Here is a 15,242-nt window from a genome sequence, read left to right as displayed (position 1 = left end):
ATTGAAGTTAGATTTTTGTGATGCTAATGTGTGGCCTTACACATTATAAGACATTTTCCCAGAACATCACTGATTCTGATTTAAGATTGTTTTTTATTTTACTCAAGTAGGCTTTTCACCTTTACTTAATACACTATAGTAGGCTACAGCAACTAGAGGTACATATTCCTCCTGTGTAAACCTACTTTTAATAAAACCGATTCTGATTCTAAAGAGGTTTGGCCTTATCATTGATCAATCACTAGGGGGAGACAAAGACTGACCAGTTGAATTTTTGTGACGCCCTGCAGACAGAGCACAATAATCTTATCAAAACCAGCTGTTCTGCTTCTGCTCACTCCAGTCTGTGGCTCACACACACAAATACACATCATCGTAGCAAGAGTCCCTTTCTTCTCTTGAACATTTAGGATTGCATTGCCATCTTCCGATTAGCACATGGATAAACAGAGCATCTCACTGCCTACTTCCGGGTTCCCTGCGGGTGTTTTATGTTTGTTAAACAGCCAAATATTGAGCAATAACTTAATGTGGCTATCACTGCGGCGAATATTCACCAGTGCTGTAGTTCAGACGGCTGGGCGCTCATGCGAAGAAGAGACGTACAGTTGACATAACAATTCACTGTTTGAATTCACAGTAATTAATTAAAGCGCATGCGCGATGCCCAGCCTCTGATTGGTTGGTGTCTCCTTCTGGGCGGGGCTTCTGTTGTCTGTGGTCGGTTGCAGATTTGAATTACAGAACAATAACAGGCTGTTAGTTAACTTTAACAGGCAACACATTAAGATACTTGCTGTGAAAATTAGCAACATTTACACCAAACAATGGTCTGCGAGAGAAACTGAGAAACACTACAGCAGGTAAGGACACAGAAAAGCAAGCCTACTGCAAATTCATTGAATGCATTACGTTAGACAATGCTAAAACAACCATTTACGTTGTTGTTGACACCAGAGACACAATTTGTCCGATTATTACCCTCCCAAAAATGCATTGTACGTGTACTGCAGGCTGTCATTGGTTTTCTCAATTTCATGAATTAGCTATGCAAGGAATACTATATCGTTATTTGGCTGCAAACCACTGAGGACTCTGTGACCCAAATACCCGAAACAATGTCCAAAAATATATTTAAACGGAAGTCAGTGAGCAATACATTGAGTGTTTGATTCGGCAGAGACGTGATCTCTCTGTCTGCAGTAGTGTTTTAATAATTCAGTGATATGCCCCTTATACAGTCTATTATACCTTGTTGCATGCAAGCAAGATGATATCAGGCAGTTAAAAGTGTTGAATGCAATATAGAGCAATGGCTCAACATGGACCCTCTTCAGTCTAAGTTGCAGAGCAGGCATTTTTGCACTGACAAAATGTTCCATAAAAGAAACCCCTCCCCCATATGAGCCAAAACAGATGGACACCAACAATGAAATTCTGGGGAGTGGGCATCATTATTCAAACCACTTTATTACAAGACATTTCATTGGACATCCTGGTCATCTGACTCAGATTTCTTGAATTTTGAAATAATAATGAAGCAAGGGTTTCTTGGCATCACTCCCAAACAGTCAAAATAGGATTAGCATCACTGAAGGAAGCATTGAAGATGTGTGATATGATTTGATGAGCCCTTTTCTTTTCTTTTCAAGCAGATATAGACTCTTGCAGCGCCTGAGCAAGGAATCAACAGTATAGAGAAACACCTCAAGGGAAGACTAAGAAAAAGTTAGAATACATAGCAATGTTCAAAACCATCACCCGTCTGTTTTTTGGGGGTGAGGAGGAGACCCCTGAAGATGTGAAGTCTGGAGAAGTGGTGGAAGAAGGATGGCTTGTTGTGAATCATCAAGGTCAGTCATTTTTAGAATTTAACTATCTGCAATGTCCCAATATATAAAGAAATATGGAGTGTAAGTAGGGAACAATCATTTTGGTGGAAGTGTTATCTTAAATCATAACCCGGCATTTATTCTAAATAATTCCCAAAAGTCATGTTTATGTGGACTCAAATTGGAGGCTGCCTTTAATCCAATGAAGGCAAACCACAAACTCAAATAATGAAATCATATTACCAAACGCTGACTATGGATAAGTACCTCATACTAACCTACTTTAAAATAAAAAAAATCCATTTTAACACCACTATAGACTATAGTATTGTTTTCTCCACAGAAAGACCATCAACTTCCTTTATACTGAATTATTTCTAAATGATATGACGTAAATCCTTTCTGTCTCCACAGAGCCAAGTTCATCAGCGAACCAGGTCACAGAGCCGGCTGACACACAGCCATCAAACTCTGCTCTCCATGAAGACATAGCTGTGAACATGGAAAGTGACATTAGGTGAGGAATCCTTTCAAAAAATCACATTATATTTGAAGGGGAAAAAACGTAAGTGTTTACCAATAATAAACAGGGACCATTTCAAACCCCCAAATATATTACATTTATTTTTAACCTCAGGTTGATGAACAATGTCTCAGGACTCACATACTTCCTTGTGTTTCTCTCCAGTGTGTTAGATCCAGAGCTTGCAGTTCAGAGCAGCAGCAGCAGTCTAGCCGTCACAGCCCCTCTTCCTCACCCTAAAGATTTGCTTGAAGTGACACAACTACCCTGCAACAAGAAGACCTGGGTCGACCCACACCACATGTCCCGTAATGCCATTCAACGGCAGAACCGTGTTCGCACAGGAGTCCAACATCACGCCTTTCACCTCCAACAGCCGGCACATCGCAACCTCAGCCACTGAAGCTCTGTTTTTAAATAAACGTACAACATGTATCACGCTAAATACACATAATCAGAATTCCTTTATTCAAAGGGGAAATGTACACACATCTACACTCAATTGTGTCTTGTCATATGTAATCTATACATCTCATCTTGATGTAACCAATCACTACAACAGGCAGCTGCATTATACTTCGTACTGTATGTGAATTGATATGAAGATGTCCACCTGATGAAATGAAATACACCATGTTTTCTTGTATTTGCAAATGTGGATGAGTGCATGTCCTTTCTAAGATTTTGGACAAAGTGTTGTAATTTGTGTATTGATTAGCTTTTATTTACCTGTATGTAAAAACACCAAACCTTTTTTATCTGCTTCCAAATAAAAATGAGAAATATGCAGCTCATGCTTTGTTTATGAGCTCACAGTTTGACATGTCTGAATGCTGACACCTCATTGGTTGGGAGATGATTGCACCTGCTGTGTTTGATTACAAGCTCACCTGAGGGAAGGTTTCAACTTAAGGGCTTTTTACAATCAGGAGGGTTAGTGCCTGTGAAGAGCTCTTAAATATATATGAGGATGGAGTTATCCCCTGTAACAAAACTTAACAAGCAGTTAAAATCTGGTTACAAAAGTTTTGCTGATCCTTCTGAATTGGCTGATCGCTCAAGGGACTTCACCTGTGCCTTGAACGGAAGCTGTGGTAAGTGGATACAAATATATGTAAGCCTTTCATAATTGCTCATTTGCAACACTGTAAATCACCTTATTAGATGTCAATGGGGGGAAACAGGCAGGATTTATATCACTCATAATAACTTGACTTGTTTTGTAAAGCAAAATATTCTTTACTGTGGTAAATGTTAACCTTTTCCTTGCTGCTGCCACAGACCTCAACCATCACCCAAAGGACGTCCCTCTGAAACAGCTGGTATCTGGAACCCCATACGTGTTTGACCAAAGAGTGTCCAGCCCCGAAGAGACAGACAAGGACCGCACCGATCAGGTCACACTCCTACATCTCTATGCTGTTTCTATCACCTTCGCCATCGGAGTGACCATTGCCTTGATCCTGCATACATACCTGGGTGAAAGATTGGTAGGTCAAGCACATGGTTACTTAGAAAATGTATTCTGTTACAATTACTAGTTACCTGTGGATAAATGTAATCACTAACCTCATCTGAGTATCATAATGTAAAACTAATTTAATCTGATTATGTTCTTTTGTTCTGCCTCAATCAATCAAACTATGATAGTAAGGATAACAAATGTGTCTTCTGCTCGGCATATTCCGTCAGTAGCCTATACTCCAACAATGAAACACATGGGCACATACTACCAGCAGAAATCAAATCTGAGCTGACAGAAAGTGCTCAGTTATCATTTAATACATAAACTCACACACAATCTTATTGACATAGGTTCAACTACTGAATTAAAAAAAGAACAAATGACCCAAAGAAAACCACAAAGCAGATTTAGGCAGCAGACGTGGTCCGGCAGGGGCTTGGACTGTGAGCCGTAGGGGCGCCGGTTCAACTCCCTGACCAGATCTAAATGTGGAGTGTGTACTGCTACTTGGAGAGATCACCTCCTTGGCCCTGCTGTGGTGCCCTTGAGCACGGCACCGGACACCCACTCCCATTGCTCCCTGGGCGCTGTGCAATAGCTGCCACTGCTCCTAGTACTAGGGTGGGTTACAAGCAGAGGCCACATTTCACTGTGTGTGCTGTGTGCTCTGCATGTGTGACCATTCAAGAGGGTTTCATCCCTCCCATTCTATTCTATAGATTCACAATTCAAGTATTGGCCAACAGAACAGTTTACAGAGAAGAAATAAGATCTGATCCTTTTACAACACAAGTCACACTGTAATCCTGCTTTTAATCCCCAATTTTTAGTATTGTAACAGTAATCGGATTACATATTTTCTATGGTATTTCGATTGTTTAATCCCATTACATGCAATCTGTTACTTCCCAAGCCTGGTCTAGCGATATAAACAGAAACAGGTTTATTGGCAAGTAGGTTAACACATAGGGATTATCTTTGGTGTATATGGTGCACACACAAACACAGTTAAAGAAGATACATTAAAAATATATATATATATATATATATAAAAGCAATTGTAAAAAGAACTATTGATAAAGACAACTATTTACATGAATAAATATGCCCAAACACTACGTACAGTATACTATGACAACATTATCAGAATAATCAAATCAAATATGTGCACTAACAATTGTAACCACAAGTTATTTGTTCTCATTATTCCCCAGGTGTTAGTAAAAGGTGCTGTGGTGTCGGATCATGAGCTCTGCTCTGCCTTCGGACACAGAGTCCTCCGTGATGGGGGGTCCAGTGTCGATGCTGCCATCACTGCCGCCCTGTGTCTGGGTGTTGTGCATCCACATGTGTCAGGGGTTGGTGGGTATGTGATTCACCTGTTGTTTGTATGCATAGTTTAAAATGTACATCGATGTATTCGATCACAAAATCATCCTTGTTCTGTAGAGGTGGTGTGATGCTGGTTCATGACATCCGGAAGAATAAAACCAGGTTGATTGATTTCCAGGGATCTGCACCTAAAACCCTGAAAGAGGAGATGCTGCAAAATGTTTCAGAAGTAAAGGTGATTTTGCGAGTATATACAAAAGTCCCTGAAAGGAAAGTAAGAGTCAGAAAAAATAAAGGTGGACATTTAAAAAAAATCTGATCTTCTGTAAACTGTTTTATCTTCTGGGTTAACGACATAAGAACGGATGACGACAAAGGTTTTGCCAGGATAATATTTTAATGTCCCTTTTTGTTTATCTGTAAATAAGTTTAGTGTGTTGTTGTAATTCTCATTTGGACCAGAAGAGGTCAAAGTTCACCACAACCCCATGTTCAAAATAGGACTGAAAACCTTAAGGTGAGTTTGCATGTATCCATGCACTCTTAACAGTAGTTACATATATTGTGTATCAGCAAATTATGTAACACTTTTGTCATGTATTTTAATTGGGGGCAGACCTTCAAACATTCTATGCACAAGTAAAATGTGCGCAAATAAAATCATGTTTAAGATATAATATTGTGCTAACATTTGATGACATTAATTTCACATTTTATACGGTTTTCGACAACACGTACAATTTACAACAAACACTTTCTTTCTTTGGAAAAAAAACAAGGCAAACCTTATTTTCAACTGAGTCTAAAGTCCTAAACACTGGAAATAAAATACTTTATATCAGTCTTGTAAAAAATGGGTTATTAGACAATCTGTAATAATCTACTCCATCCATGCAGGCCGGTCTGCAGGTGGGGGTGCCAGGAATGCTCAGAGGGTTACACCGCGCTCACAGCTTGTACGGGAGGTAAGAGTTCACTCTGACGTTTAGTCCATTTATTTATATCCTTAAGTCAAATGTCTCACCACAAAATCTGTGCAGTCTGCCATGGGAGGATGTGGTCGCCAGAGCTGCTGCTGTGGCCAAAGAAGGTTTCAATGTGTCTTTCAGTCTTGGTGAGTAAAATCAAAATAAAACTTTACCACATTATAAGATGATGATGTCGCCTCAGGATGTGACTCATTTGTGTTATTCTACAGCTGAGGCTATATCAAAGGTAAAAGGTCAGAGGGTGTCACAACGTTTCAGGGACTTGTTCTTCCCCGATGGCCAAGCTCTGCGTCCTGGTTCATCTCTGATGATGTCCAGTCTGGCTGGAGTCCTAGAGGCTGGTCTGTCTAACTTCTATGATGGAAACGTCTCAAAAGAGATGGAGGATGAGGTGAATGGTGTGAAATGTGTCAAAATTATAGTTTGTCATTTGCTTTTCATTTAAGTTGTAAGAGGACATATTCTGCTCATTCTCAAGTTCTTATTAGTATCCTGTGTCTCTAGTCTACTGTAATATATCTCCATGCTTTAATGTTCAAAAAGGTCTTTATTTGTCTCATACTGCCTCTTTTCACCCTCTGTCTGAAACCAGAGCCCAGTCTGCTCTGATTGGTTAGCTGGCCAGCTCTGTTGTGATTGGTCAACTGCTTAGAGACTTTCCAATCTTAGTCTATCATTACAATTATGTTGGAGCGCTACCCAATAGAAGCATGAGTTTTATATAGGGACATCATCATGATGATACAAAGGAGTCCAATGGAGGTGTTTTAGTCAGGGGGGAGGGGGGCGATGTTGGAGAGAAACTTTGGGATTTTAGCCTTTCGAGACCATTTACATGCACACAAACCTATATAATACACTACAGGAAAGGGAATCCCCCAAAAAGCATGATTGGGTCTCTTTAACAGTTAAAATGATACTGTTTTAACATATTTTGTTATGTTCTGATTCAAAGGTGCGAGCTAATGGAGGGGTCCTGAGCAGAGAGGACATCAGTGCTTACAGCGTACAAGTGGAGCAGCCACTGGAAGGCCTGTACAATGGTAATATTCATCAATAATATCCATATATATTTATTTTTTCATTTTGATACCCTTTTCTATGTTGTGTTACTCTTGTCTTAGAATTCATTATTCAAGTTCCTCCTCAACCTGCTGGTGCAGCGTTGATATCAGCACTCAACATTTTGGAGGGCCTCCACCTCAACGAGAACAATAACACTGAAAATCAAACGCACCACTGGGTTGCTGAGGTACTGCATTGCCAAGCTTAAATATCACAATGTTGTTGTTTGTTTAACATACCAGCCGTTTTGATGGTAAATCTCCGTCATAAGAATGATTTATGTCTCCCTTTTTTAAGGCTCTGAAAGAAGCTTTGGCCAGTGGTTTGGGTGACCCTAAATATAACTCTTCAGTGACTCAGCTGCTGTCTGACATGCTGAGGTAAACTACATTAGGGACGAACAACTGTGACAATTAATTCAATAATAATCAATAACAATATTTTCTTCATAATTTGATGGTTTATTTCGTCTATGAAACGTATGCATTTCACGATAAACCTTGGGCTCATGCCAAATGTATTGTTTTGTTTTATTTAAAAACAAATGAAGCAGGGCAAGTTAATTTAAATGGCACATTTCAACACATGACAAAGAAAAACATAAAATCCTCAAGTTCCAAGAGTAAAAGTTAGAGCAAAATGTGTTTTCTGTCGTCATGAATCCTTATATTTTCATATTTAACTGTTACTTATCTTCTGCCTTAATTGATAGCCACTGTTCTGCAAAAACAAATCAGTTCAAAAGCAGCTAACATCTTTTTAATTCCTCTCTGCTCTTGCAAAAGTAAGAATCAAGCAGAGGTGCTTCGCCAAAGGATCAATTCATCCCATACCTCTGCACCCGACTCCATCCCCTCCCTGCAGACAGAGCGGATGACTGGACAAGTTGCAGTCATGGGACCCGACGACCTGATGGTGACGGTCACAAGGTGATTGTTGCGACCTGCAGGAGGATAGGTGTGGTATGTGCTGCTGGGCACGAGGACATTCTCTCATCTTATCTCTTGTCTTTGTGATCTTACAGTTCTTTGAACACGCCATTCGGGAGCAGAATCGTCACAGCGTCAGGCGTTATTCTCAACAGCCTCATGTTCAACTCCTCCTGGACATATGAAGCCCGAGGGCAACTCTCAAAGAACCAGGTGCATTGCTTTCTTTAGAAAAATCTCAGCTAAAGAAAATCAGACATCTCCAAAGTTGTTTTTATGAAAGAGGCCCTATTATGCATTTCTGGGTTTTCCCCTTCCTGTATGTGCTAGGTTTTTGGGCAGGTAAATGGTCTGTTAAGGCTAAAATCCCCCAGTTTCGTCCAGAGGGAGTTTCCCTTCCACACACTCATTAGACTCCTTTGTTTTCCTCTAACTTGTTGACATCACTATGTAACACTCGCACTTCTATTGGCTAGCGCTCCATCACATTGTACATAACATGATAGACTAAGGGGCGGGACATCCATAAGAGGTTGACCAAGAGGTGCTGCAGCATAGGCAGTATGAGAAAAATAAACACCTATTTGAATATTCAAACATGTAAACAGGTCACAGACGAGTCTGAAAATGCAAATATGAACCTGAAAATGTGCAGAATAGTGTCCCTTAAACTATTGCTCACTGTTTGTGCTTTTTTTTGCTTTAGAAAACCAAAGTCCAGCCAGGAAAGAGGATCCTATCCTCTCTCATGCCGGTGATAGTGATGCCTGCGGGGCATAAATGTGGCGTCTACATGGCACTAAGCAGCTCGGGGGGGCAACAGAGTTTGAGTGTGATCACCCAGGTTTGACCAATTAACATGTTTTTGTTTATATCTTTTTATTTAGCTTTGTGTAATTAATATACTGGAAAAAATATAAAAGATGGATTATTGTATAGATCGAACAGATGTGCAAACTGTAATATAAATGCTGTGTGACTTCAAATATAGAAAAGATTATGGTCTGATTCACTGGAAGTAGGTTTTAATACAAAAACATTGGCAACGTACACTCTTTGTGTTTTAGGTGTTGATCAGTGCACTGTCCTCACATAAAGAGAGAAATGACAGCCTCTCCCTGACAAATAAGCCTCTTGTTGACTGTAAGTTTTCTCTATTGCTATTATTTTTTTATATATATTTTTTGTAATAGTAATGTCCTTTTCTAAATCTCCATTATCAGCGGAGTTTCCTGAGGAGGGTGAGCAGTTGTTGGATGAAGAAGGCCATGCACTTCAGAGAGTGAAGACAAACTCTGTTCAGGGGATCCTGAGGAAAAAAGATATAATTAGACCCATAAATGTACCTCAATTATCTGAAGGATTCTTATAGTTTTGTTGTTGTGAACTTCATTTTTCAATAAATGTCTTCAAAGAGTTCAATTATTTAGAAATGTTGGCATTATAAGGTTGACTGTTGTTGTTTCCAGTGATATTGTGATCACAAGTCAACAAGAGGGCAGTACTTTATATTAGAGAAGGGAACATGGTCTGTTAATTGTCTTGAAATTGAATAATCCCATCATACTCAAGCTCCACATTGAAGGTCAATTCTGTAATGGATTAAAAAAACAAGACAAAAGTAACTATGCATAATGTCTTTTGAAGAAAAACAACGGTAATGAAAAGCTGACGAGCAGTGAAGATACTGTCAGACATACCCACGTCACAAATATATATGTATCTTATTCAACTTTGCATTCTAGCTTACTTCAAAACAATGCTGCAATAACTCAGGCTACACAGATTAGAATTTGGTAGTTTTCAACACAGAGCAGGATATCATGATTATTTTTAAGGCCACTTTATCATGCTATAACAGAACCATATTCTTTTTGTATAAAGAAACTACTTGTAAACAAAAAAATAACTTTATTATTTCAATTTTTACATTTTTCAATAATAAACTACAAGATCACTAAAACGAATTATTCAAATATTTATATTCTATACCTGCCAAATGAAAAAAAGTCTTCTTGTACTATAACACCCATTCAAAAATAATTGTCGTCATACGCTCATCCTTCTGTCTGTCTAGCTGCTAGGAGCACCTGTTGTGACCAGATGAAAATAGGCAGACTGCACAATCTGCATGAAAACAGAGTTTAGTCAGGAACCCTTATGCAAGTATGTGAAGATTTAGATCACACAAATAAATACTCATACAAGGGAACACCTTGCTTTGTGTTCATGAGTTTTAATGTTGTTTATAATTGTGTTACCTGTTCACTCTCTGTGTCCAGGGCAGATGTAGCTTAATCTAGCAGGATCTTTGGGTTTCTGACGATGGCCCTGGCGATGCGTTGTTTTTGTCCTCTTGACAGCTGGGAGCCCTGGGTACCAACCTGAGTCTCGTATTTCTTAAGATTTGTATATGTGCTGAGAAAAGTGGGGAGAGCAAAAGGTCACAAAGTAAACATTCTGGTCAAAATGTACAACTAAAATAAAAATGGTTTCTATTGTTACAATTTTGCGTAAACTTGGCTTTCTAGTAGGGTGACAAATCCGACAGTCACATACATTCAAGTCCTGCATACATGCTTCAGATTAGGGCGACAGTTGAGATTTAAAATGGATATATTGTGCTCATTGTGATCCCTAATTTCATAATTGAAGATGTTTACATGATTCAACGTTATAAAACATTTTTAGCCTATTCATTATTTCATACTGTCTGACTGAGTATACTCTGTCCTAAATGCTCCATGTTAGCACCCATCTTACATTACCAGACTTTGACAATTTACTTGTGTTAGCGTCATCACAAAGTCATGAAGATAGGCTTTCTAAGCCTCAACAATCTCTTCCATGCTGACACTGCATGTGTTATTTCCGTATTGAATATGCTGCAGCCAAACAATACTGGCTCCTGGGACACTATGCCAATCTGGGATCTTGGGAAGGGCACATTGACATTTTGAGATGGGCGGCCATCAATCAGCTGAAAATGAAATATGACATAATTAGGACTTTGGTTTGGATAAACTCATTTTGTGATTAGTAAAATAAATGTCTGAAATGGTTAACATACCACACGCCCTTGATCAGGGTCATAACACCTTTCCAACAGTTGAACACTGGTGCTTTTTCCACAGCTGCTGCTTCCAACAAACGCCAGGCTTCACAGACACAACCAGGCCGTTCAACACTTGAAGGTGAAGTTACAATTAAGGAACTGTATTTCACCTTTGAAGTTATCCTAAATATGAACAAATGGGATTAATCATCTCAAGGTAACATCACCACAACATGGCATCCCATTCTGATGTCTTAATTATTGAATTCACCAACCCATTTCTCTCCAACTGCATGGCTTGTGCTGATTTTGGGAATTCTGTCCAATAGTTTGAAAAACTGAGCAGCAGCTATTTTGGCCTTGGCGTAATCTGGAATGAAGGAGGAAGCTTTGCCCATTGCTGCCCCACTCATTACTACAGCCAGAATCACCCGGGTAATCACAAAACACCAAATACAGTACATTTAAACAAGGAATAAAAAAAATACAGATTTCTCATTAAAATAAATTATTTGTACCAACCTGAAGACATGTGTATAGTAATCCCTCAGAGCTAACCAGGTAGCCTCCATATCTAAAGGAAGCAGCGTATGCCATGAAGAGGACACACTGGGAAAAAACAAAGCTCATGGATGTTGGCTTTCTTTATGGCAGATATAAATGGAAGCTCCAGTTTCTGCTCATACGATTCCACAAAAAAGGTCTCTTTGTTTAAGCCTTCAATCGTCCTGATGTTGGAAAGAGCCTCACTGGATACCTGTGGGACAAAGTTATGATCTTTAACTGTGGCCATTGGTTTCTCAGGGCAGTGCATAGATCATTTGGGCTCGATGGCGAGCTTACTTGGCCTGCTTCTTCCATGGATTCTTTATCTTCATTTGCTAAACCTGTCAGCTTGGAAAGCTCCAGACAATCCGAGTAGTGGCAGGAAGCACATAATAACCAAAGTTAACTTCCAAATATAGATAAAAGCGATAGTACAATAGTAATTACATTTAAGTAGTAACTAATTACATTTGGATTAACTGTTTATTTTACGAGAATGCAATCATAAACTAACTATTAGTTATTATCCGAACAGAGCAACATTCAATATAAAGCAATTTACCTCTGATATGATCTCCTGCACTGGGAGACTCCAAAGATGTCCATCTTTTGGGGGCAGATTCTAAAAGGGAGAGATCATCTGGCCTCAGAGTCTGCAGCACAGTCTTCCTCCTCAGAAATCTGAACAAGAGTTAAGGAGAAAAAAGATCCAAAACATAATGCAAACCAAATTCAAACATGAACAGTAACATAAAGGATACTGTTGCCGAAAGTGACGTTCAGCATCGTGCAGCCACCCCATCATGTCGGACACTGAATTTAAGCTTTCTCCTTCGGGCCAGAGGTTAGTTGTCCCAAAGTGTAGAACAAAGCCGTATAAAACAGCTTTATTCCGGCAGCCATCGCACAAAAGAATAAGTCGTATAGCAGTGTCACACAGATGCCTATTTATTAATTTATTAACTTCTAATGCCAATGTTTTTACTACTGATCTTAGTTATTAGATGTGACAGAACAGGGTGTATTTTTACTAGAGATGTGTCTGTTTTCTGTGTTGTTTTTAGAATATGTGTCAGGATGGACCTGTTGTCTTTATATCTGCAACCTAAATCTACCAACTAAAAACCAATAGATAACCTGAACCTGATACCAATAACTATGAGTGACATCCCTCAGAATAGGTAAGCATCACATAAAATGAGTGGCATGCCATCAGCTACGTTTCAGCATCTCTGACTTGGAGGTCCTTGCTGACTACGGTCTTACAGTCTTTATTTGTGTTGCACAATTTACCCAGTCACTTACATATTCTCGTTGAGTTTTTCCAGCTCTGTATCCGTGGATAGTTGGAGCTTGAAACTAGTGATGGGAATTCCGGCTCTTCTTGGTGAGCCGGATCATTTGGCTCGGCTCCCAAACGGCTCTTCAGTTTACCACATATTATAACTTTTATAATTAAATCAAATGTAGCCCTGTTTTGACTAATGATTTATATGTGTACACATATATCACTTAAATTATTCAATACATCATTTGCACTGAAGTATTCAAAAGTAAAAATGACATGTTTAATATCAATGATTTGCTGTGGCCAAATGTTTTCATTGCATTTACAGACCCTTGTAACTCTCTGATACCACCCAAAGAATGCACTGACTTGCTTGTAAAACCATGCTACACAAAGCAGGTAGCAACACCTATACAAACTTAAGCATAGACATTTAAAAAAAAAAAAGGGCTACTGTATCGACATTTTCTAATTATATTTAAAGAAAAGGCGCTGACAAAACAGCAGGGCTCTATTTCAGTAACTATTAACTGTAGAAAAAAAGACAGCAACAGCTGACATCAAATCTTTGCTGAGCCTAAGGATAATCATAAATAAATAACATAGTGAAAATAAATATATTGCAATGCTCGGTACAGCAGCATCCAACCGTCTCTAATCATAAAAAAAGTAAAAACATTTATACAAATAAATGTATTACGATGCTCAAAACAGCAGCATCCAACAGTCTCTAATCCATGCATGCAAGGAGCAGGTGTAGCGCGGAGATCATCATATAACCCTTAAAAATTAAGGCAATATTAGCTGCTAGGTCACATCACATTTCCACCCATGTTTCGACCATGCCTGTATCAATTTCCGTCCTTCAGTAGGGCCTGGCTCATTTCGTGGCATCTGCAGGCAGTGGCAAGTCCTTCCGGCATATGCCACAGAGGCCACTACTCTGTGGTAGCTGTGGCAAGTACTTCCGGCATATGCCACAGAGGCCGCTACTCTGTGGTAGCTGTGGCAAGTACTTCCGGCATATGCCACAGAGGCCGCTACTCTGTGGTAGCTGTGGCAAGTACTTCCGGCATATGCCACAACTTGCCGAGGCATCTGCCGCTGCTCAACGGGAGTTGCCAGAGTAAGAGAAGGTTTACGGTAGCTGCCACTCGCCTTCCGTGGCAAATGCTGCTATTTAAACCCGTATTTATCGTGTAAAATGTCGCTGTTTTGGCATGACTTTATCGAACTGATCTGTACACAGGACTGATTATCTGTGCACAGGGTTGGGTTGTAACTGAATACATGTAACGGCGTTACGTAATCAGAATACAAAAACCAAGTAGCCTAACTGTATTCAGCTCGCGTTACATTTGAAAAACAACTAATCCGAATACAGTTACTTTCGTAAATCTGAAGTGAATACAATTTGGAATACTTATTGGAATTATTGGGGGAAAAGTTTCCTCACAAAATGTATCCTAATATTCATTACCGGCAGAACTGTGTGCACAGCGCAGCAGCATGTCTGTGAGGCCCCGCCCCCGCACGCAGATGAGAGAGAGAGATCTCTTTTTAAATATATTGAAAGTTAGACACCGAGATGGTTCGATAAAACGTGCAAGATAACGTTTATGTAGCATTTCTTTATTGTCGAAATGATGACATTTCATAACTGGATCAAATCAAAGTGAATGGCCTGCTGCTGCTGAAGGCATGGGGCAAATGTAAGTCCTTTGCCTAATTTATAAAGTAAACCTTAGCATCTCACTAGCAGTGGCAACTGCAATCAGTTACAGCTGCCCTAAGTCTGTAGCCAAGTCTAATAACACCAGTGTACACGTTGCTGTGTCAATACAGATATTTATTTGTTAGTTATTTGTCTTTACTAGTCATACACCTGGTTTATCGTACAATCAGTGGAAACTCCCCTCAAGAAGCGAAAATTGCCAAGGGCGTTGCAACCCTCACTCGCCAATATTTCATCATAAATATAGCGCGTTTGTTTATTTTAGCAAACCATGCTCCAAGTAAAATTGAATAGAAATTATAATGTTAAAAAAAATAGAGATCGGACCATCAGTCCTGTGTACAGATCAGTTCGATAAAGTCATGCCAAAACAGCGACATTTTACACGATAAATACGGGTTTAAATAGCAGCATTTGCCACGGAAGGCGAGTAACAGCTACCGTAAACCTTCTCTTACTCTGGCATCTTGTGGCAACTCCCGT

At 39.5% G+C, this 15,242-nt stretch overlaps 1 protein-coding gene and 1 pseudogene across 1 annotated transcript; one reads left to right on the top strand and one right to left on the bottom strand.

The window, feature by feature from the left end:
* Positions 1–3,314: 3,314 nt before the first annotated feature.
* On the top strand, positions 3,315–9,552 carry LOC117543780 (glutathione hydrolase 7-like). The gene is made up of 15 exons (XM_034212340.1): positions 3,315–3,449; positions 3,637–3,845; positions 5,035–5,186; positions 5,270–5,387; positions 6,050–6,117; positions 6,193–6,266; positions 6,351–6,532; positions 7,097–7,184; positions 7,266–7,393; positions 7,504–7,586; positions 7,992–8,135; positions 8,231–8,348; positions 8,842–8,979; positions 9,203–9,278; positions 9,359–9,552. Exons 1-15 carry the CDS (start codon positions 3,320–3,322, stop codon positions 9,505–9,507), a joined length of 1,857 nt encoding a protein of 618 aa, XP_034068231.1. The 5' UTR covers positions 3,315–3,319; the 3' UTR covers positions 9,508–9,552.
* Positions 9,553–10,208: 656 nt separating this feature from the next.
* LOC117543716 lies at positions 10,209–11,913 on the bottom strand (annotated as a pseudogene).
* Positions 11,914–15,242: the final 3,329 nt, after the last annotated feature.

The sequence above is a fragment of the Gymnodraco acuticeps genome, unplaced genomic scaffold (genome assembly GCF_902827175.1).
Source record: "Gymnodraco acuticeps unplaced genomic scaffold, fGymAcu1.1, whole genome shotgun sequence".
Taxonomy (NCBI): Eukaryota; Metazoa; Chordata; class Actinopteri; order Perciformes; family Bathydraconidae; genus Gymnodraco; species Gymnodraco acuticeps.
Note: the sequence above shows the minus strand (reverse complement) of the source record. Positions and strands in the feature narration are given on the sequence as shown.